A 23,538-nucleotide genomic window follows, 5' to 3' on the forward strand; every position below is an offset into this window, starting at 1 on the left:
TTGGTGCTATAATGCAGAAGTGTGAGGATCTGATCCTTACCAGTTTGCTGTAGCAAAAGGCTGGAATTCCCTTTGGTAGCCTGGGGAAAAAATAGAGAATGATTGTTGGTACATCCCCTGTGGAAGCACAAACTTGTCAGCACCATGAGAATCGTGGAAGTGTCTTTGGGACCAAGACCCTTTTGACAAGAATAGGTACAAGAGATACAGGTACAACTTAACCTTTAACATAGGAAATACAGGATAGCTAAGACCACTAAGAATCCTTTCATAACCTGAAAAATTAAAATTTACTGCTTTTGTGGCAAAACTTATCTAAGTAACCAAGATTTTTTTTTTTCGCACTTTCCTTTGAGTAAATGTGTATACTCGTGTGCTTTTTTTTTTTTTTTTTCCCCTCCCCTATTTTAGATATGAACTTTCATTAGTAGCATTTTGCCGGAAAGGTTTGTTTCAGATCCCCTATAATTTGTTTGAAGTGCAGTTCTCAGGCTCGCAGAATAAGGAGTAGAGCAGTTGCAAGCCATTAAATTTCCCGGTGCTTTTGAGGGAAATGAGATTAGACTCTAAATTTAAAGGCAACTTTTGGATTCTTCTCATCAAACCTTTTGAGGTAGTGTGATGTGCAACTCAAGACTAACATTCCTTCAAGATTAAGAAATATAAAGATATCTGTATCTAATATATATATGCACAGATATATATAGAGACAAACATGCAAACTAAATGTGTCAGTGGCATGCTGTTCTATAAATAAGAAAATACTTTAACCTTTCATTAGAGCAGCTGTTTCCTTGCACTTGATGCAACATCTGCTTAACTCATTTAAGGATTTATTTTGGGCTTCTCCTGATATTTAGTGGTGGGTTTTTTTTTTTTAAATGAAAGTATTCCACATGCATTTTACACATATTTTGTAGTATATCCCGTGAAATTATTAGTTTATCTTGATGTGCCTTTTATATTTCATAGTAAGATTGTAAGAAATGCTCTTCAGCAACAAAAAATGTCAGCGCTATTAAGTTATCTGTCTTGGAGAGGTGAGAGGGCAAGAAGAAACTAACATTTTAAACTTTTTTTTTTTTCCATGTTGCTTATATTGATTTTACATCGTATATTAACTGCAGAAGTATGACTTAATCAGATTTTCCAGGAAGCCAAATTAGTTGTGGTTATTTCTCTGTTATATTCTTTTCCTTTCTATATTCACTTTAGTGTGCCTGATAGTCTCAAAACTCAATAGTAAGAATAAAAAGAAATGTGTCTCCTTAATGTTGTGCTAGCTGAAGAATAACTTTATTTCTGTGTTAATGCTGTGCAATAATCATATTTTAAGAGCTGAGCAGGACTAATTTTCTGGGTTTGGGTGTGTTTTGTTTTGTTTTGTTTTTAAACATCTCCTTGCAGGATCCAAATCAGGCAGTTCTAGGGAGCTGATGGGTTTGTGTTATGCCTGCTGCCTAGGAAGGTGTTATGATCTTCAAAACAGGTCATCCCCACCACAAGGAAACTACACACAGATGAAGGAAAAGAAAAGCTCCGATAACCGGCCCAGAATCAGAGCTGGGGGACTGCTTGGCCAGAGGGAGCAAGCTAAGATGGGGTCCTCAGGAACCTGTTAGAGTAGAGGAAATGGATGCGGGGAGATTCAGGTGAGAGGCAGGAGGACTGCTGGTGAAGAAGCTCCTCACCACTGGTGCCTACAGCAGGCGCTGCTGCCGAATATTTGAGGTTGGTTGGTTTGTTTTTTAAACAGGCGGCCCATTCCCAAGTACAATAACAGTTTGTGACGCAGTCTAAACCTCCAAAATTTTTGGCAGTATGTTGGTGTTGTAATGAGATGCATTAGCGCTTAAAGGATAATTAAAGATAATGAGGTAGAGAGAAAGTGGAATGGAGTGCCGTACACCACGCCTCTGAAAGCTGAAGCGTGGCAAGCTGACTTCTGATGAAAATAACTTCTTTTCTACATAGATGTCTTTATAGTTTCATCTCAATATGTACATAGTAACTGATGGGATGTCGTAGTGCAAACTGTTCGTTAAATGGGATAAATTAACATTTAATTAAAAAAATTGTGAGTGTGCATAAGGTCCTGACATAGAAGACCTAGCTGAGAGGAGCGAGAGACCAGGCCAGAGAGAGCTCATTTTTGAAGTCATTCTGGATCAATTGTCAAATCAGCCTTATGTTTCCTGATTAATTTAATGACCATTACCCCTCATCCTATCCCAACAGGCCCTGCTGAAGAGTTTCTCCTCGTCTTTCCTATAAGCCCTCTGTTGATGACATGAAGTTTGAAAAATGCTCTTAACATAGAGAGGAAGAAGGGTTACACAGAAATTTGGAGGGAATTTCATAGGCCATGGGCCCAGACATGGGGGAGATCTGAAACATCTTTGTGATGCAGAATGCTTCTTTCCACTTAGCCTCCTGATAGGAGTAGGATGAAGTTTGGAGCCTTTTGCTTTAGTGTGTTACAGCCAAAATGTCAAGTATAAGCTTGAGGGTTGAATAATTGAAAGAATCAAAGTAGAGAAGGGTACGAAGTAACTGAGCAAACCGTTAAGAAGAAGGTGCAGTTATGAAGAGGGCATATGTATTCTTGGGACACCATCACAGAAGGAGTTTCCCGTAGACAGAGGATATTACTGGTGGTGTTAAACAAGCATCTGGTGAGACATCATTTAGTATGCTTCAGAAATAGTCGTCTGTTTTGAGGAGAAAAGAGAAGAAATTGAAATCTGCAGAGATGGGCTCCTAGGATGAACGGGGAAATGGGTGTCTCACTGCAGAAAGCTTGAAGAGCTTGTCTTGGGTAGTCCAGCTGAAGAAACCATATATTTAAGTGTTGTCTATACATATACAGGTGCAGACAACTAAGAGGGAGGAAACTACTTAAACTGTAAGACAATATAAGCAAAACAACAAGTGGACATAGCCTAGCCATTGCTAAATTTAGGCATAACATTTTGAAGTTGTAATTAATTACTGTAGTCAGGTTTCTGGAGTAAACCGGAATAGTGGAACTTGGTCTTTTTTTTTTTTTTTTTCTTTTTCTGCTAAATCGTGGTGCGATTTGAAAATAATTCCTTAATTATTCTGGAAATATCAAAGAAAACAGACCTGTAATGTTTATGGTTGGGTGTGTTTTGAATTTTATGAGTAATTGTCTTTGACTGAACAGTATTCCCGCAGCTTCTCACCTTTAAGTTTTTATACGGTTTCCTGGTATGCAGCGGTACTCTTACAGTGGCTGTGGTGCTTTCTCAGACACAGCTGCCACTTGGCTTCTTTCCTGGGCGAATGACGAGAACACGTATTTTCTGAAGGGCGTTAGTAGGGGACAGGGAGGGGAACCTAGCCCTTTTATGCTAACTCTTTTTATCCTTGCTATACTTTGAAATAGAGACTGAATTGCTTTTTTGGTCATTTTCTTCATTGACCTTGAAGTGTGCAGGATGATAGAGATTGTAATTTGAATACCTCCATGAGGTGCTTGAAGATAGGTGGGATGAATCCAAACCAAAGCATTCACAAGAGAATAGACAATGTAGTAAAAGACAGTAGTGCAACAAAGTTTTCGATTCAGAAGACCAGCAGTGGGATTCCGTTTCTGTGGCGGCTTCAACACAGGAAGGATGCTGTCTGACTCCCCGATGTTTTGTAGGAGATGCAGCGGGTGAGATCAGGGCTGACAAATACCATACTGGAGGGAGTGTGCTAGGGCTTTTACTGGGGTTCACAGGCTATTCAGATGCAGATTTTGATATTTTTGGTACTCTCTGTTTGGGTTAATTTTTTCTCTTCATTCAAGAAGATATGTTGTCAGTGTGTCTTGGGTGAAATTTTTTTATACTCTGCTGAAAGCTTTTGTTTTTGTTTTTTTTTTTAATGGGACAGTTGATTCAGTCACTGCCTGTCAGAATCTTCTGGTGTTTATCATCAAACATGCCAGCTGTTAGAATTTCGTCTTCCTAGATTATGTGTAAACAAACAAAATGTTATTGACCTCTTTGACCCTGTTCTTAACATAATCTTAAACTATTTTCTCAAGTCACTTTGGATCAATCTTCTAAAACTGATGACAACTTTTTAGTAACTTAAAAAAAATAATAAGAATAATAATAATTTAAATCTTCTCTGGATACTTCCCTAATACTGTATTTTTTTTTTTACAGATAAATTTGCGCCTCATCTTGGTAAGCGGGAAAACGAAAGAGTTCCTGTTTTCACCAAATGACTCTGCTGCAGATATCGCAAAACATGTGTATGACAACTGGCCGATGGGTGAGTAGCTGTGTGGCTTTGGCTTTTTAACTGGCCAGCTAGAAGCTTCCCTGTATTTTCAGACTGAAGTGTCAATAAACCGATGTCTGTTCTCAACATTCAATTAAGTATGTTTATTGTGTATGTGGGCATAGATTTATGTAGAAATACAATTTTCTTCTTGCCTTCTTTTTCCCCGTTTCTTCGATTGGGCAGATTTTTAGATGTCTGAACTATTTCCCATTTTATTTCTAAAATTTGCTTCCCCAAATGAAGTACTACTTTACCCATATCTTTAGACACTTTCCTTGATCAGTCTTGTTAGAGGATCTAGTAAGTGTGAGGAAATGTTGGAGGTAGAAAACCTCTTATGTGAGAACAGCTAATGTAAACATGACATGTCACAGGAACACATTAGTGAAATTGAGTCTGAAGTACTTCTTTCTTACTGCCTCATCTTGGAAAGGATCTGTAATAATGATATTTTTCCAAGAAAAAGTCAAATGTAAAAGAAGATTTTAAGAGACATTAAAAGACCTAGGCAAACTGAGGTTGTTTGTATGAATATATTTGGTGTTAAGCAGGAATACTAGCTTCAGAAAATAGAATTGAAAACTTAAGATGTGTATTCAGGTATGTGAATAGTTCCACAAAAACAAAGCGCATCTGTTCTCCCTGGCTGAGATTTCGTGGGAAAATAGTCAAAACACAGACATAGCATTACATACCTTCTTTTGGTACAGGACTTCATTTGGGTTATTGTTTTGATGTTTAGAGAGATTGCTATTTACACAAACTAAACCATTGCGGTATCTGTTTCTGTAGTGCCTTTGTTAAAGAGGTGTAGTGGATGACAATTAATGCCAAAAAGTTAGTGTTGATAATCCATATTTTAGGCCTTAAACTTGTCTTTGAGGTGAGGAAAAATGGGATTTCAGGGGACTTGTCTGCTCTTGGTTTTTCTGGGATGCATCATTATATATTCAGTAAAATACATAATGAAGGAGGCTTTTAGTCCTCTGAAGTATTAGGTGTCCATGTAAAGCACTTTTACACTTAAGAAATCTGGTTGACGTAGCATCTGTGTAGCTCCTGTATATATTTTAATGTGTGCCTGCAACATAGTTGTCATGACCAAATGTTCTTTGTATACTTTCATCTGAGTTATTAAAGGCAGAACTGTTTGTTTCTTTCTGAAGTTTATTCCTGAACAGGTGATCTGATGTTCCCAGGCTTGTGAAGAGCTTGAAGGTTGCAGATTCTGAGTTTAGAGTTGGGAAGAAACCCAAACTTCAAAGTCTCTTTTTTTTAAAGAAAAAGAAAAGTAGAACCAGACATGGAAGCCTCAGTTCGCATACCTGCCATCCTGAGGGAGTGCTCTAAATCTTGATGAATATTTAATTGCCTGTGCAAAGAAGAATAGTGTCAATTTAAAAGACTGAGGAAAAATCTGCTTCAGAATAGTGTATAGGTTTTCACAAACATTGTCCCATTAGCTGTTTTCAGACTGAAAGTGCTCTTCTTTGCCACAGGACTGAGAACTCTTGATGAGGACTATAGTTTCCTTGAAATAGAGATGATATGAAATGGTTGTTTTTACCACCATTTTCACTTGTCCTGATCTTGTGGGGAAAAAAAAAAAAAGGCATGAAATATTCTCAGACACATGCTGGCAGGATTAAGGCAAACCTCTCCTCTCTGCTTTTGGCAATACAGTTGATAATTAAGGATCTCTTAACTTCTAGTGGAAAATGCCAAATTTGTGTTAATGTATATCATCTAGGTAGGTTACTTGTTCTCTTTCCCACCCCCTTCCCCATTTTCTTCTAAATAATATTAATTTTTTTTCCTGTACAGCAATTATGTGCTGAACTTAAAAAATAAAATAAAATAAAGTCGTAGCTAAATATTTTCTCCTTCGCTCATTTAGTCATCAGTGGAAATTAAAATCTGAAGTCATGTCAGAAAGAAATGTTTCAGACTGCCAGCCAAGAAGCAAAAATTAAAAGGATGGGTAAATTGGCAGCTTAACAATGAGCAAATACCTGTGCCAAAGCATAGTCTGTCTTCTTTTGGTTGCTGTTTTACATCATTATGGCACTACAAACTGTCTGAACTTCTCCTCTTTACAGCCATAGTAGAGTGGAGTTCCAATTGTATGGAGTTAAAAAAAAACATAAAAAATTACTATCTTCCACAAAATCATTTACCCTGGCAGGGTGATAATTCAGATCCTTAGCGTAGCCCACTTCCAGCATAGCAAAAAGGCACGTGCTTGAATTGCAAGACAATTGAATCAGACCCTGAGTGGAAATACTTGAAATTCAAATAGCTTTGGTTGCCTAATTTGATCTAATCTTATAAACGAGGCACATGGCAGCACCCGGGAATCTTGCAACCGCTGCTGTTGATGCCAGCTCTGCCTCCACCCTGTTCTGCGCAGCGCCAGGGCTGCCATGGCTGCTGCTGCCCGCGTCTCTGCCCGCTTGCTTTTTCGCACCAGATGCCTCCCCGTACGCTCTCCGCAGCCGTGGCTTTTGTTTTAAGTGCTTCCCCTTTCTCCTTTTCAGTTCTTCTCCTTTTGTGGTGCCAGTTGCTACTGCCTGTATGTTAATTGTATGTTCCCAGTGAACAGGTTGGTTTCTGTTGCTTGTCGTGATCCCTTGCTGAATATTCATTTTTGATATATAAATGCCACAAAAGCAGAAAGAGAGAGCGTTTGTGAGCAGCTGTTGCCAGATATCTGGTCAGCTAAGAAACAGAAGACAGGGTATTCCCAGAGAGGGAAAAAACATTTCAAGGTTTTATGATATTTGTTCTGAAAGCAAAGTGCGTATTTGTTTGTTGTTCTCATTGTCACAGGGAACAGTAAAACAGTAGGAAAAGATCATTTAAGCTTATAAATTATTTATGATGGCTTAAGCATTATAGGAAATGCATTATAAGAAAATGCATGCTTGCTTTTCCTGAATCATTCTTTGCCACATAAAAGCATCCACAGATTGTCCTCTGAGAAGTTCCTTAAAATGTATCAGTGTCTCTTCTGTGAAAGCCCTCTGTTCAGGCTCTCCGCAGCGACCGTTCGGGGCTGCTCAGGTCACTGGTCCCTCTGGACATGTAACTGGTTGGATCTGGCCATCATCGAACAGTGCTGAGCAGCCTGCAGAGCGTTTTCAGTGCTGTGATCTGAGAATCTTATTTCAAATGACCCATCACATGCGCTTACGCTGTGTATGTGGCTGCTTCCCGTTGCTGGAGAACGGCTCCAGTTAGATAATTAGCTGGTGAGGGGGAGAATGGCTTGAGAATCTTCGCAATGGGAAGAAATAAAGGCCATTTTAGCCAAGTGGATATTAAGCCTCAGGAAGCAAATTGCATTTATGCAATATTTTGTGTAGGACTTGTATATGCTAAATGTCTCGCACAGTCTGTGAAGTAAGTTAGTAGTATTTATACTTACAGGCATAAAATGATGTGTGTCAATGCTCAATGTCAAATAATAAATGTAAGAATAGATCTCAGGAGTGCTAGCCTTGAATTATCTTTCTGTATCTTCAGTCAATGCTCTCTCTTCAGTTTTTCATGCAAAACAGTCCAGTTCTTAGTTTTCTTCCTAGGTAAAGGTAAGAGAAATAACAGAAGATGTTTTTATTACAATGTAATTGTGAAAATTATCTCGCTTCTTTTCAGATTGGGAAGAAGAACAAGTCAGCAGTCCAAATATCTTGCGGCTTATTTATCAAGGGAGGTTTCTTCATGGCAATGTGACACTAGGAGGTATGAAAATAATTTTCATCCATGTTACAGGCAGGCAAAGGGGATCTTTATTTACAGTGCAGTAAATACTGCTGTACTGTTCGAGATCACAGTATAGCTTGCTATATACTACTTTTTGTCTGCATAGAAAGACACTGTATCCTATTGTGTATTTTTCCATCTTGTTACCACTCGTTAAACTTGGGGAGGTACCACCTGGCAAGTCAAGTCTCCTCTTGCATAAAGGAACAGTAATATTGCTTTTATGTGTTCTCTTTCTAAATGGAATATTTTGTTCTACCTGTCTTACACTGCACTTACAGGGTAAGCTTCTTCCTAAATGTCTGAAGCATTTTAAAATGTTTGATAAAGGTTATGATAATTAGTTAAACAATACTTTAAATCTTAGTGCAATGAAGGCAGACACCCTATGAATGAGAATGAGGGTAAGCATTCTTGCTGTCCAGTGCTCTCCCAGGGATACAATTGCATAGTTATGTGAAAACAAAAGTAAATGGCTTCACTTCATATGTTAAGTAAATGCAATTCAATGATGCCCCCTTGTGGCAAGTTTTTTTCCCATAATTATATATTTTGATGGATATTTTTGATAGAGATATGACACAAATTTGTAACAATAATCTTTCCTTTTGTAGATAAAATTTGCCAGCATGAATATCAACTGTATCAGTGACTAAACAAAAATGAGACTCTCTTCTTTATGCCAGTTGAAAAATAAATTAATACTCTTACTTTTTCTGTATGTGCAGATTGTTCATGCATTTGGTACCTGGGTGCAATACAGAGAGGAGAATATAATACAAAATCACTAATGAAATGTTTTTGAAGTTAAAATGAACTGAAAAGAATATTTCTAGACTGCTTATGGTGGTCTTTCCATGGAGAAGTGGGATGATATAGCCATTGATTTGCTTTCTACTATTACTCAAATTGTCTAGTGACGTACATTTTAGAACAGATTTACTCTCCATGTAAATAAATTTTTAATGCTGCTATATGTACAGCAGCTGGGAGAATTCTGAAATTTTTATTCACTCTTTAATTTGTATGTTTACCAGGTGCTGATGAGTGCAGCTAGTAGCAGTTGGAATAGGGTTGAAAGACAAATGTTAAGTCTTGGATCATCTCTGGAATTACAGAGATGCTACTCTAACTCTACATTTTCCAGGCAAGGATGATAGCTAAATGGGATTTTCTTTGCCATTTATCTCTAGGTGTTGCTGTTGACCACCAGTGCTTGTTTCCTTTAGTGACATTTGTCTAAATTCAGAACAACTCTGGTTGTTTATTGTATTTAATATACCATTTAATGAGTTAACCTGAAAAAGAATAGCTGCATGCTGTTGACTCTTGCAGTAGTTCAGGTCTGTGGATTTTGAACATTTACTTGGATTCAGGGCATTGTAGTTCATTCTTAATCATTCATGTGTTGCAATTTAATCATCATGATTTCACCCTAAGGATCTTACATGTATATTAGTGGTTTTCAGACATCTTTTTGTTGCTGTATTGTTTTAAGAGAAAAATAATCCCTAAAATATTGGCTTACTTCAGTACTAATGAAGTCATCTGGAGTAAGATTCTACAGCTGAAAGGGGAACGGCAATTCATGAAGCGGTGTGAAAAGGCTGTTTGTGGTGTTCATTCGATGTAACCCTAGGTGAACTAGTTATCTTTAAAAGGGGGGAGGAGGGGAAAATTCTTTCTAAATACAATATTTAGTTTCTTGTGGTGTTATAATACAGTTCCATTAAGCTTTTCTATCTGCAGCTCTCTATAACTGAGTTACAGCACTTAGTGCTTTATTTGCTTTAGGTGATTAGGATATATTGGCTGGAATTTGGACCTACTATGTACTGGAAGTCACTTTATCAACTAGTGAAAGAAAAGTTTCCAAGGAAACAATTTGGTGTTTTCTTTTTTAACAGGAGTCCATTTTTGTTCACATTTAAAAATGACACTGTAATGTTATTGTTGTAATCTCACATGTCTACATAGTATCTTATGAATTTGAGACTCCTATACACTCAGAAGCCTAAAAAAATGACAAATTGATAGGGGAAAAAATGGCTCTTGAGTGGGAAAAAAATTATTTTAAGGAAATCATCTCTTTTGCTAGCTCTTCTGAATGGATTGTCACTACAAGAACAGTAGAGCTAATGGCACTGGAAGTGGTAAAGAGAAACAGAGCCCTCTCTACAGCTTGCCTTGCCGCTCTTGCCTGCAGTGCTAGAGCCACTGTTCTGTTGTGTCCTGCCTGTGTGAAGGGCTGGAGAGTTAGCTAGCAAGGTAGGGTCTCTTGTTCAGCTTCCAACAGGAAATTTCATCCTTCAGCTAAATATTTGGTCTGCAGTTTACGCTTGAAATAATATTAATTAGGGAGGTAATACATAGTTTTCAGTTCTCCCTTTCTTGTGAGATAATGGTAATCAGCAACGCTTTACTCCCTCATTTGTTGGGGAGGGGAGAAGGGAAGCCAATCCTGCCTCTGCCAAATCTATACCAAAAGAGGAACTGAAAAGTAAATTCTGACAATAGAAAATCTGGAATAAAAGTGGAATTAAACAGGTGTCAAAGGAATTAAATTAAAGTTTCGGTAAAGTGAGATAAAGGGGTGAAAGAACGAAGACAAGAGCAAGAAAGGATTACTGAGTGTAGTTAGGGTGCTCAGGTTCTGTGATGGTGCTCCAAGCAAGAAGCTGGGAACTGCTAGTAAGAGCTTGTATGGAATACGCAAACTGCTAGCTGAAATTAATTAATTGAAATATTAGCATACTTTTACTTGATTGCTGTAAATAATTGATCTCCACAGCTCACTAATCAAGTCTCCTCAAGTGTCTTGATATTATGAAAGGTGTCCCTGATGTGATTAGAGTATTTTGCTCTTTCTGTAATGGTTTCTTGAGAGTTTGTCGTGAAGATGATCCTTTTCCATTGAATTTAACAGACTGTTAATATGGTCTTTGCAGAGTTTCCAGTTGTATCACAGAATCAAGTACCCAAAATACTTCATCGTTGTCAGACTTTAAGCTGTCAATAGCTTCTAGTTCCAGACACAGGCAGCGCTTCCAGTAAACTACCAGCTTTCAGCTCTGACTTTCTATAGAGATGGCTTTTCCCAAAGTACAGCTGCTTTGAAGAAGCTTGTGGATCTGTGTATCCCTCCATATACTTACACCTGTGTTTTCATCATAACTTGTATTTTTTTCAAACAAATCCACAGGCAATGAACGTGATTTAATAGCAATGTTGTAGCTAGGCTTGTATTGAACACAGGTGGTAGCTAAATACTAGGTTTATTTATATATATTTTTTATTACTGAATTTTGAATCTATGCTGTAGTGATTAAAATAGAGAGGTGTTTTTCTCTTTGGTTACCTTCAGGTTTATTGGATATTCTATGATTCATTATTCATTTATTCACTTAAAATGCCTTGGTGCACAGTTTGTGAAAATACAAGATGTAAATTGAATGTGAGAGGACAAATTCTACTCAAGTCAAAGTTCTTTGTGTATTTAGGGTTTAATTCTAGTTACATTTATCACCAACTTTTTTTCCTTTATAGGGAGGGAGGACAAAACTTAGAACATCTTTACCTTACATTTCTCAGAAAAATAATCAAGAAAGATGCTTAGTCTCAGAAACTGGAGAGAGGGAACAAAACTAAAGTTATGTAAAGAACTTGTAAAAATAACTGCCTCCCCCCAAATAACTGGAAGAAGTCAAAGTTCAGTATTTTGAATCTGGTGATGAGAATCTGCTAAATATAATGAGCAACATAGAATCCTTTCATTTCAAGGAGACTAGAAGTTTTTGTAAATATTATATTAAACCCATAAATACAGCATTGTGTTGGTATACTTAAATCAGAATGTGAAATTTTAGTTTGAGCAACCAGCAGAATGAATAGTGGAAAGCTCCAATTTTGTCATTTTCTGTTACTAAAGCTCACAAAGGAGGCATTGTGAGAATGACCTTATCTGATTCAAAATGTTTTAAATTTGGCATTTTTCACATGCAGCTGATGTTGCAGATTAATATTAAAAGGCAGACATTTCATATTTCGGAAAAATCTGTATCATGGATCAAAGTATGTTTTGGGAAAATTGGTTTTGCAGTAGTAGCTCAGTGTTTTGATGTCTTGGGAGTAACAATTTAGTGGCTGAATTAGCTGCTTTTTTGCATCTTTATCAATAAAGAGCGCTTAGCACCTGAGTCTTGGCATGTGAATGCTCACTTCTACTCTTACTCAAAAGAGGAAGGCTCAGTTTCCTAGCAGGAATGTCGTGTCTCTAAGAACATAACGTTTTAAGTGATTATCAGGTCCCAAGACCCTGATCTACAAACTTTAGCGAGAAATACCTTTGTAGGTCTGTTTTGTAAGTGATTCAAACCTAACAGTATGAACTTTTGAACAGATGCTAATCCAATTATAGTTAGTATCAATTGGGTATTTTGAAGAAAGAGGACTGCTGTAATGTATTAATACATCTCCCTTTCTCCTTTTGCAGCATTAAAACTTCCTTTTGGCAAAACAACAGTGATGCATTTGGTGGCTAGAGAGACATTGCCAGAGCCAAACTCTCAAGGTACGCTGTGCAGTAAAGGTATTTTTTACTCAAGTATGTGGCAAAGTGGTCAGATCTCTTACAGGCTTGTTAAGTATATCATAGTAGAGAAAAGTCAAGTCCTTGAGGTCTTTTGTGAAGCAAGTAACAGAATGCTTTAGTACATGTTGTTTATAGAAAACTAAGGAATTAACTTTCTGGTTTAGCATTTTTGTGGAATGCAGAAATTTATCCAAACCTTAAAAGCTTTAGCTTTTATTGTTAAAAACTACTCCTGATTTCTTTTTCAGATGTGTATGCATGTGTATAATAATAATAATTTTTTTCTTGAACTAATAAAAACCATACTTGAATCAAGCGTACTCACACATAAAACAACCCAATTGCTTTAGAAACGGCATGTAAGCAAAACTTTCTTCTTGCTCCACAGGTCAAAGGAACCGTGAAAAAACTGGAGAAAGCAATTGCTGTGTAATCCTGTAAACCCTGTTAGCTTTACCTGCTAAGTGTGATGTAATATAGTCTTTGTCTTTCATGCTGCTGGAATAGAAGAGGCCCTATCTTGCTTCAAACACCTGTAGGAAGAGCCTGTCTGTAAATCCGTGGAACTGAAATATTACACGAACACTGTCTCATGAGTCTTTTTTTTTTTTTTTAAGAAAAAAAGAGAAAGATCTATGAACACTTTCATTGTTTGTTGTTTTTTTTTTAAAAAAAAAAAATCCTGCTTTTTGTTTGTTGAATAATCTTATAGTACATCTGTTCTTGAAATAATTCGATCTCCAGAAAAGGTAATGCGTTGTTTTCCATAGCAGGAATCGTTTTGCTACCACAAAAAATCTCCATTAACCAGATCTAACCAGTCAAGCTTTCTAGATGCAATTTGCACTAAATATGGTTGACAGTATATTTCTCAACAATCTCTAACAATATTTGAGACACCTAGTAATAACCTACAATGTATAATGCAACACTGGAAAATAGTTTCTCTATAATTAAAACAAATCTCACTTATGGCCAAGTCAAAGGAAAAACTGTTAAGTCAATTCTACCTAAGTCAACCTTGGTGGCCGAACTGGCACAGAATGCTAACTGAACCAAGTCTAACTATATATATTTTCATTGCAACAAACAAAAAAAAACTATGTGCCTGTAATTTAAAAGCACTCTGTAGAGGGCTGAAGAAACTGATTTTTCGTTACCGGGTGCACTCTGATCTCGTATGTTAGCTGAGTGCTTATTCAGACAGCACAAACAAGTGCAGAGAGTGCATTTCCTAGCCTTAATATGGGAGGGGTATTCCTGTAGTTCATAGGCTTTTATTATTGTGCATAAATGTTAGAAACCATCATTTACTGATCAATTTTATGTATTTGAATATTGGCAACTTGGTGTTTTTCAGTCATTTTCTCATCTGTACCTTAGTGTCCAGTGTCATGCTTACTCATTAGAGAATTCAACAGAATTATTAAAGTTTAAAAAGCAAAAAGAAAAACCTCTGCCATAGTACTAGTTTTGTTTCTTTACGTAATCTGCATTTGGTATTAGTGCTTGCAATTGTGTTAAAATCAGAAGCTGATTTTTGAAGGCATACATAGTTAAAAAGGATGCCATTCTTTTATTTCATATCAATAATTAAAATGTTGATATGCTAACGAAATTTGCACAGCACTAAAGCATGAGCTAGTTTCATCTAAACCTGTAAAAAAGAAAAATAAAAAAATATAAAAGATTTTATATTTTTTTCACTGGGGAGGAATTCTTCCTGGGTGAAATTACAAATATGTGTAGAATATATTTAATAAAAATCTTATAAAATACATAACTATAGAAGTTAAATATAGATTGGCGTGTAGTATAATAGAACAATATTCCATATAAATAGCTTTAGCCTTTAAAAAAATGAGTCACAGGTTGACATTGTGTTCTGTACTTAAGTGTCCACAACTCTTACAGATGTTCCGTGTAATCGTTTTTTCGAATGATTGGCATCATTCAAATGTAATCAGGTTGTTTTATTCATTGTTACTGCTTTGATGAAATGCTTTATATGCAGTAGATTTACAAAAATATTGTTCATACTGATCAAAATTAAATTTGTATAGAGCAGAGTTTTAAAACAAATTGTAAATAGCACTAAACATTTTCTTTCTGCAACCTGTACTGATAGACTCTTCTGTAAACTAAATAAAAGAATATTGTAGTGCATTTTGGTGGTGTTTTAAGGACTGTAATTGGGTCTGTAACTACTTCTAATAATACTTCTTAATCTGGAAACTAAGTAAGGACTCAATTTTGTTAAAAAAAAAAAAAAGGAGGGAGGGGGGCAAAACCTGCTGAAAACTGCTAATGTGATTTATCGCTTCAGTTTTATTTTCCTTTCACATCAAAAGGAGTGGCCTAGAGGTATTTTTTTCTGTCAGAGGAGAATGAGAGCCTAGACAGTTGCAGTTGCAAACATTCAGCTGTGTCACACCCTGGCGTACCTCACAGAAGTTATGGGCTCATCCTGTAAGTTTTTGTGGTCTTCACTCACTTCTAGCGACGAGCATGCACATCCATACCTCTTAGGGTGTTGGGAATGCCCCTTAGGGTGTTGGGTCTCATGCCCCATCCCTGGAAACGTTCAAGGCCAGGCTGGATGAGGCTCTGAGCAACCTGATCTAGTCAGGGATGTCCCTGCTCCTTGCAGGGGAGTTGGAGTAGATGACCTTTGAAGCTCCCTTCCAACTCTAACCATTCTATGATTCTACGAATGACAGATTGTCAGATGATAGCATTATTATGTGCTGGTTGCCTAAATGAATTTTGCAGGGGGGATTTCCTTCTACTCTCCAGTGTAGTTGCTGAGTAAGTAACTATAAGGACACAAACCTTATTTCTTAAAAAAAAAAAATTATAAACATCTGCTTGAGAGGGCTACTAGGAGCATCTTATCATCTTTAGCTGTAAAATGAAATTTCCCTTTTCCAAAATGCTGACCACCTAAGTAACACAGACTCAGATGGAAAATGGCTGTGACAATACAAGAAAAAGAAACAGGCTGAGGCAGGATGTGTTTTATTAGTTAAACAAGTCTTTCAGATGCATTGATTTTGAAAAATGAACGTTTGAAATGTAATCTTGGTTTGAAAAAGTAGCTAGGTACTTAATACAGTATAAACACATGAAAATCCAGTAGCTTCCAGTTAAAATATTTGGCGAGCTTGAATAGCAAAGTATGTGGAGTTCACTTTTGTTGAGATGAATAAGATGCATATATGTGCATGTCCAAGCAAATCCTTAAATGCTGCTTGGCATTTGAAGTGTGAGCTTGCCAAAATAACTCCTGCAGAAAGCAGGTAGAACCGTTGCCTCATTTTTTCTGCAAATTGTCAGAGTTCCACCCATTGCGGAGCATTTCTGTTGTGGTGTGAGGCTGATGGAAAACTGTGGGGGAGAATTGCTAAAAGATTTGTGCTCTTTTCCTTGGATGCTTGGTATTGTGGATTGCATATTTGCCAAAATAAAAGCAGTAGCTCTTAATCCCAGATTCCTCAGCCTTGCTAAAGTTCATGCATATGCTTCTCTTCTACGTTGATTGAAGTCAATAGGATACTTGCAGCCCATAAAGATTTAAGCTAAATCTGCAGGGTCAGGCTGTGAGACAGTCTGATCATACGTTGAAGAGTTTGACATTTGATTTTCACTGTTAGATAGAAATGATATTTTCCCTGTAGATGAGTTAATAGATGTCATGAAGGAAGGGAAGGAGAGGACGAATTGGAGCCTTTCATATTCCGAAATACCCTGAAGGGACCGTGTCCGTCTCCCATCCCATTGTGTGTGTTACCAATCATACATTAATATTCAGACGTGTGAGGAATGCTATCTGGTAGCAATGAAAGTATTCTGTAACTTCAATTTTCTTAAATGATAGCAAAAACATGATTGTTGAAACAGTCTTTGGGATTAGCTCGGCTGCTGGAGGAGGAAAGTATGGCCACTGTGATGTGAAAGGCTTTGCTAAGGTGCTGCTTTGATATTAATCCAGTGCTGATCTCCGCAGTCTCCGAATACCTTTCCTTAGTATGCTGCGTTTACAGCAGAGGGAACAGTGATTTACTTTAGAAGAGAAATACACAGTGCTCTGAAAAAGCTTCCTTCCTCTCTCATAGGTAAGAAGGAAGGCAGCTATTCCTGGGCTGGCCAAAAGTCAGGATTTTCCGCCCCTGCTCTTTTGGGAAGTAAAATTTGTGTATTTTGTGGTTCTGTGTGTGCTCTGATAAGATTCATTATACAAATCTTACTTCACGAAGCAAATAGGAAGATGGATAACTTCTCTGTCTAAAACACTCTCACTAACTTTATGCTAATGAAGTGGGTAAAGGTAAGCAGATTTGGGGTTACGTGTCCTGCCTAAACTGGCGTTTAGACCGTTAACAGCAGTTGCACCATTGAAACCGATGGGACTTCTGTGCTTAAATCAGAGGAGATGCCAAGGTCTGTTGAGATTCTTAAAGGAGGGTTCCTACCCTCTTCATTCTGAAGTATTTGGATTCTTCCTAGATACCCTGTTTTGGCCATAACTTGTCAGTATCAAACTTAATTTCAGAGCACAGTGAAAGGCCTTTGTTGTTATTCAGGAGGCTGACGGTAATATATGGTTCATGATAATAAGTTGTTAAAAATCCCCATAAGGTGTTAGCATACTCATCTTGTGCCACGTGTACGTACCTGTGAAGAGGTTTACAATGTAATAGCTAATTTGCTTACCAGTTTATTATACTAGACTGTGAAATTACAAAAACCTCTTCATGCTCTGGGTTTTCCCAGTAGTTATGATTGACTTCTGCTTTTTTTTTATTTGATAAGGGTTTTTTTTTTTTTAATTAATCTGGAATAAGAATGAGCATTGAAATAGAAAATGGTGAAGGTTATTAATCAAGCTCACAAAAAATAAGGAAAATTTAATGATACCTTATCAAGCTCGTGTAATGGATCACAGTGACAGATGAAGTTCAGTTTTGAATGTAAAGGACGGCGTAGTTGGAGAAAGCAAAGTACTCGCACAACTCTGAGTTTTAAAATTACTTGGATCAGTCTGGGACTGAGCTCTGGGCATCGTGGGCAAACACTTGGTATGACAAGTTACTTAGGGTTTAGAAAATCATTAAAAAAATAGTGAGACAGCAGAAATATTACAGAGAGATTGAAGAGAATGAGAGGTTAAAATAGCTACAGTTATGACTAATAGAGAAAATGGATGAAGAACTTCTATTTTTGTCTTGTCGCTTTATTGGCCCAGTTTTCACATTTGTCTTTAAAGCAGAGGTGACAAATTCAAATCCAATAGAAATATTTTTCATGAAATCAATGGCACTTACTTCCACTAGAAGTAATTTGAGGAGAAAAGCTGAGCAAGATGTAAAAGGAAAATGGATCATTGTATCAATGAAAATTGATAGAATTTCCAGAATTATCAGTGATGCCAGACTTTTTCTCAACAAGGCAGTAATTTTTGTCCTTCAGACATTATGCTATCTTTCAGTGGAGAGCCCAGCTCTTAGAGGAAAAGTACTTCTGGCACGTTACCACCTCCATTATGTGCAAGCAGCTGTGTTATATGAGCCCCAGCCTGTGCAGGACCAGCGTCTCACGTACCCTGGTAAGAGTTCATCTTTCCAACCCCCTACTTCACAGGAAGAACTCTTGGTCGGAGTCTTGTGCTTTGCTGGAGCAGGCTTGAAGGAATAAGGTCCTGTGTTTAGCTGGTGGAGAACGTGAACTGCATGCCGTTCCTTACGGCTGAAGTTAATGCCTCTTGGGTGGTGAAAGATGAAAGCACCCTGCTTTTATCAGTTCAGAGGATGCTGAACTTATAGATAGTAAATGTTTTGACTTTTCTACCAGAAAAATATTCTTCAGCTACTGTATTTTTTTTTATAGAGGCAGGGTAATGGGATGAAACAGAGAACAATTTTATGTTTGTGCTGTCTTTTATCTATTCTTTGAACTAAAGATCAGGAAGAAATAATGGGAAAAGTTTTAGATGCCTACCGTAGGATCAACCATTAAATGGCTGGTCAAAATTCACCTGCCAGCAGCTACCCCATGCCACAAAGAGCAGCTGTGGGAAAGAGGTGACCCCTGGCCCCAGTGGGGCAACTGTGATTGCCAGGGTGATGTAGCTAAGGTGGTGAATGAGGGGCAGAAGGGGGTGACATTTGGTCGCTTCATGAAGCTTTCAGTTGTTGCCTGGCAAAAAAAAAAAGAGGATTGGGATCTTGCACTAGTCATTGAGGGGCAGAATAACAGCGTGGAACTGCCTGAGGATGTTAGATTTAAATATATATATATATATATAAAGATAAATCTATGATACTGAAAATAAACTATGCCGGATGGCTGATACTGCATTTCCAGACCAAGACAGGGAAATGTATACTGGTGTCTGTGTTACCTGCATCTTTCTTTTACCTGTGCCGGTTAAATTAAAGAAAGATTGAGTTTCAGTTCTTTAATTTCTGCAACTCACACGTGTCCCTGAATAAGGATCGTTAATCCCTGGTGCTGTCAAGGTTACGGCTCTGCTGAAGGCAGGCAGCAGAGCTGGCAGGGAGCTCGCACCCCGCAGCCTCGCCAAGTGAAAAGTCAGTGTCGCAACTGCGCACACCGCTGTGCAATGAAAAGCACGTCGGTCTGAAGTGGGCGGAAATGTCAACGTGGCAAGTCAACAAGTGCCCGGGCAAGGGAACTCTACCAAATCCACGCAACTGTACCAGCAGCTGAGTATTCTGCCTTTCAGTGAAGTAAATTCAGTGGGTATTTGTCTGGAAAGCAAATACGCAAGAGTCTTCTCTTGCGATGTCAGCCAAATTGTTTGGTTTCTGATCACCCTGACTGCCAGCATCCCTGGGAAAGGTCTTCTCTCAACAACCAAATACGAAGGCTGCCTAACTCTATTTTTCCTGTCCTCTGAGCAATGACCATCCTTGGCTTCATTTCCAAAGTCTTCGAGCATCCCGTTGTCCTGACTTTCTCCCAGCCTGGTGCCTCTGGCTGCAGAGAGCGATGATCACCACTGGACACCTGCTCCACTGAGCCGAGTCCACGACAAGGACTGGAAATAGACGTTACCAACATAGATGCAGTGTGCCTCTGCAGCGGTCTCTGGAGAGCTGCGGACAGGAGTCCTCCATGGCTCTGGTCACTGATGGGTAGTCTGAACTGCCTAGAGGAGAGCAACGCGCTTCCGCTTCCAAGCCAAGGGCAGGCCCACTGTTCATGACGCTGCGGCCAAGCCCCAGCTCCGGCTGCATCTGCTTCTTTCAAGTTGGGCAAGATTGAGTGTTGCAGCAGAGAACTTTGCTGGTGATCATACTGGTAAGAGGTGCTGTCCCTCCTGCACAGGAGAGGCCGTAACCCCCGGGGTGCTTTCCCAGATCTAATCATGAGAGCAGATGTGGGTCAGGAGTACCCTTAGCTCTGCCCCTGCTGCTGAGGCAAGCACCATGCTGGCACGGGGCTGCCCCTGAGAGCATGCGGAATGGGCAAGGGAAGAGAGCGTGGGGAGATGGTTTGGGACCTGGCCATGCTTCTCTCTTGGCTGCTGGAGCTTCTTGTCATGGACTGGGACTGCCAGCCCGCAGCACCCTGAGCTGCCCTGGGAGGGACTTGCCTGGGGGCTGCTCAGCTGCCAATGCAATTTTACCGTCTCCAGGACTGAAATGATGAGGATAATCTTCAGCTCGCTGTTGGGAGGCTGGGATGTAACTGCGGGGTTGGGATGCCCTGAGCCCACCCTGTCCTTGGAGAGCCACAGGGGAAGCACAGTCAGCGCAGATCACTTCTGCCAGCTTCCCATGGTCGCACAACTGCTCTTCTTTGCTTGCAGCCCTGGTTTCAGAAGCTGACCTTGATTACCGCTGTGCTGCACGGCTCAGCCTGTCTACCAAGGAGAAGCCTCATTGCCTCCCCCCTATTCCCAAAACCAGCACTCACGCCTGAGGTGGTTCCTCCTCCGGGGGAACTCCCTGGAGGCGTGCTGCCACCAGTGGGACAGGGGGACTTGCACTTCCAGAAGGTTTTGTGGGGCACCAGGTCTGAGTCCCTGGCTTTCATTTGCCTCGTTGGCCCGCCAGCTGCTGCCAGGCAGCGAAGGCATCGGCCTCCCCCCAGGCTTTGTCCCGGGTGGGAGCAACACAAGTTGTTTAACTCGTCATAGATGTAGTTTCTTCTGCCTGTGATTAAAAGCCACGAGGAGGCTTTTGTTCATGTTAAATATTGTGTGTGCGCTTCTGTGCCTGGCTGTTATGATCAACTGACAATTAATGGTTAAGCTCCAGAGATCACAGCCGGGCACTTGTGAAGCCTCTCCTTTACCTCTGGACATGAAGGCAGCTGGAAGGTGTGGTGACTGGCTGTGTGCGTACGTGCCAAACACCCACCCTGCCTGAGCACGGCTGTGCTTCCTGCGCATACGGGAGGATCCGGCTGCAGCGAGGCTTGTGTGCACAAGTCCATGGGCTGCTTAAGGAAACGTGGTCTTAAAGATGTTGGGCTGGTGTAGTGGTGTTGGAATGTTTAACTCCCCTTTGATTTAGCAAAGAACTTTCCTCCCATTTCCTGGAAAAGGGAACCAGCGTGCAGAAGGTTATCCACTCCACTTTTTTTTCAGATAACAATTCTGCTGGAAATAGTTGCCTAGATGGCAGATGTAGGTGTAGGTGTTCCTTTCTGCTCCAGGGACAAGCTGGCCAACAGAAAGGCAATGTGGAGCTTCCTCATGTCCTCTGTAGGGTGAAAAGGGATATGATTTAGCTGAGAAGTATTGGTGATGGTTGGACTGGATGATCTTTTAGGTCTTTTCCAATCTTGATAATTCTGTGAATGGAGCTGCTGCCAGGGAAAACTGGAAAGGTTCCTCTGGTCCTTGCAGGCTGATTCCAAAACCTGGAGAGACACATCTCCTTTGCCAGGTGGAAAGAGGAAAAATGGAGGCAAAAATAATTTTCATGCTGGTGGGTCATTGCAAACAGAAGAGCCTGGAGATAAAGAAGCTTCTGAGAGCACAACATAATTGGTTTCTAATGCACTGCTCACCTTTTCAGCTGCTGATGGGTGTTTAACTGTGAGTGATTCAGTTTCTGCACCTCCAGGATGTTGCAGTCGTTAATGCCTGGGATGTGTGTGAGAGAGAAAATGACCTTCTGTATAAAATGCTAAGGGCACACACATGTAGTGGAGTCTCATAGCTAAGAGCACTCCCTGACTTGCTGGATTTTCTCTTGAGGAAAGCCAGTGGGATTTGCAAAATCACAGACTGAAGCTTATTATCTGCTGAGGGAGAAGATGATGAGGCTTGACAGCCCCACAGTGCCCCTGGCCCCATGTTGGGCAGCGTGGGGCAGCGAGCCTTGGGCAGCCCCAGCGCCTGGGCAGGAGGGAGCGGAGGGCTCAGCCAGGGCACAGTGGAGCTTGCAGCTGTGCTCACCTGCATGAGGAGGTTTGAATTAGAGGTGCACGAATCCCTAATTGCACAGTTTGACCAAATGTGTCCAAAGGGTTTTCAGCCAAAGCTACAATGAAGTTTTTGTGAAGCAATAAAAAGATCATCTATTCAACTGCCCTGAAGCAGAATCGCAGTCAGAGGTGCCAGTTTCCAAGGCAAAAGGTAGCACGGTTAGTGGAGGGGGAGGGAAAAGGCTGAGGGAAGAAAGCAGGGTACCGCAGTGGCTGGGCACCAGCATCAGCAACGAAAGGCTCGTTGTAAATAATGCTGCTCCCGGCACTCCGGGATTTTGCAGACTGTCATATTGAGGCTGTATTGATTCCTGGGTACAGGTGCTGAATTTCGATGTCTGATAGTCCTTCGCAACTGCCATTCTTGCGCTTCTTTCTTTATAGAAGCACCATTTCTATGTGTGAAAAGAGCTGTGTGTTAAGGAGCACTCCACGGGAGGAGAGCTGCTTTCATCAGGAAATGCAGAAGTTACTGATGTGGGGAGCAGAGGCCCTGGCTTTTTATCTGACGTTCTTGCCAGGTCCTGACGAGGTGCTCAAGGCTCCCGCAGATCAGGACTTTCCCTCCTGTACCTGCTGCCATTCCTGCATCGGGATGTTTGTGCTGACTGTCGTTTTTTAAATGTGAAAATACGGTCTCACCAAATGATAAATACCAAAGCAGGCACTTTTAGTCAGCTGTACAGTAGTGTAAAAACGTAGCTTGACCTTTTGTCCTTGTTTTGGCATGAAAATAGTATTTTTCTACTGAAAACCAGAAAAAAAAAAATAGATTCTGTATGATACACTAAAGATGCAGAAGCGTGTAATAGATGCTATTATTTATCTCTAGACTGAAAATTCAGTCACAATTCTTGAACCTGAGTCAACAAAAATTTACTATTTCCCGTGTGATGTCCCTGCTTTACACCTCTTTTAAGTACTGAATTCACTTCGTCAACATGAAAAATCACCTTTCTGTGTCTCATGACCTCTTGGCAATGCTGCACCATCAACCCTGCCGTGCCTTTAAGAACAGTTGTATCTCCTTCTCGATGGCCACTCCATCCCTGCTCCCTCTGGGGTGGCCAGCCCAGGCACAGACTTTGGCGGGGTCACCACCCCCACCTACTCTTCTGGGTCTGGGTCAGACCCTAGATGAGATTGCCAGGTTTTCAGGTGCTATCAGGAGACTACGAATGGGTAGGGCTCTGAACTTCTTTAGGAAGATCATACAGTAGTGTCCGCATTTTGTGTCTCTGCAAGGATGCTGTGTCAGTGGTCTATGTATTTATAGACTCTTTTTTTTTAATGTAGGAAATACGGAATTTGGTTAGCCAGGCTGCAGCGGCAGGAATCAATCTTCTTCCCTCACAGGAGGTATGTTACATTTTTGAGGATGCAGTTGTGTGCGGAGTAATAGCTGCTAGCTCTAATGC

At 39.9% G+C, this 23,538-nt stretch overlaps 1 protein-coding gene across 1 annotated transcript in view; it reads left to right on the forward strand.

Annotated features, from left to right (window-relative positions):
* UBL3 (ubiquitin like 3) overlaps window positions 1-14,824 on the forward strand; it is a 55,497-nt gene extending 40,673 nt beyond the window's left edge. The window contains exons 2-5 of the mRNA XM_086772005.1: window positions 4,182-4,290; window positions 7,960-8,046; window positions 12,560-12,637; window positions 13,047-14,824. Coding sequence (XP_086628131.1) covers window positions 4,182-4,290; window positions 7,960-8,046; window positions 12,560-12,637; window positions 13,047-13,099 — 327 coding nt within the window. The 3' untranslated portion in view covers window positions 13,100-14,824. The remainder of the gene's footprint in view (window positions 1-4,181; window positions 4,291-7,959; window positions 8,047-12,559; window positions 12,638-13,046) is intronic.
* The last annotated feature ends 8,714 nt before the right edge of the window (window positions 14,825-23,538 follow it).

The sequence above is a fragment of the Chlamydotis macqueenii genome, chromosome 1 (assembly GCF_036417535.1).
Source record: "Chlamydotis macqueenii isolate bChlMac1 chromosome 1, bChlMac1.mat, whole genome shotgun sequence".
Lineage (NCBI taxonomy): Eukaryota > Metazoa > Chordata > Aves > Otidiformes > Otididae > Chlamydotis > Chlamydotis macqueenii.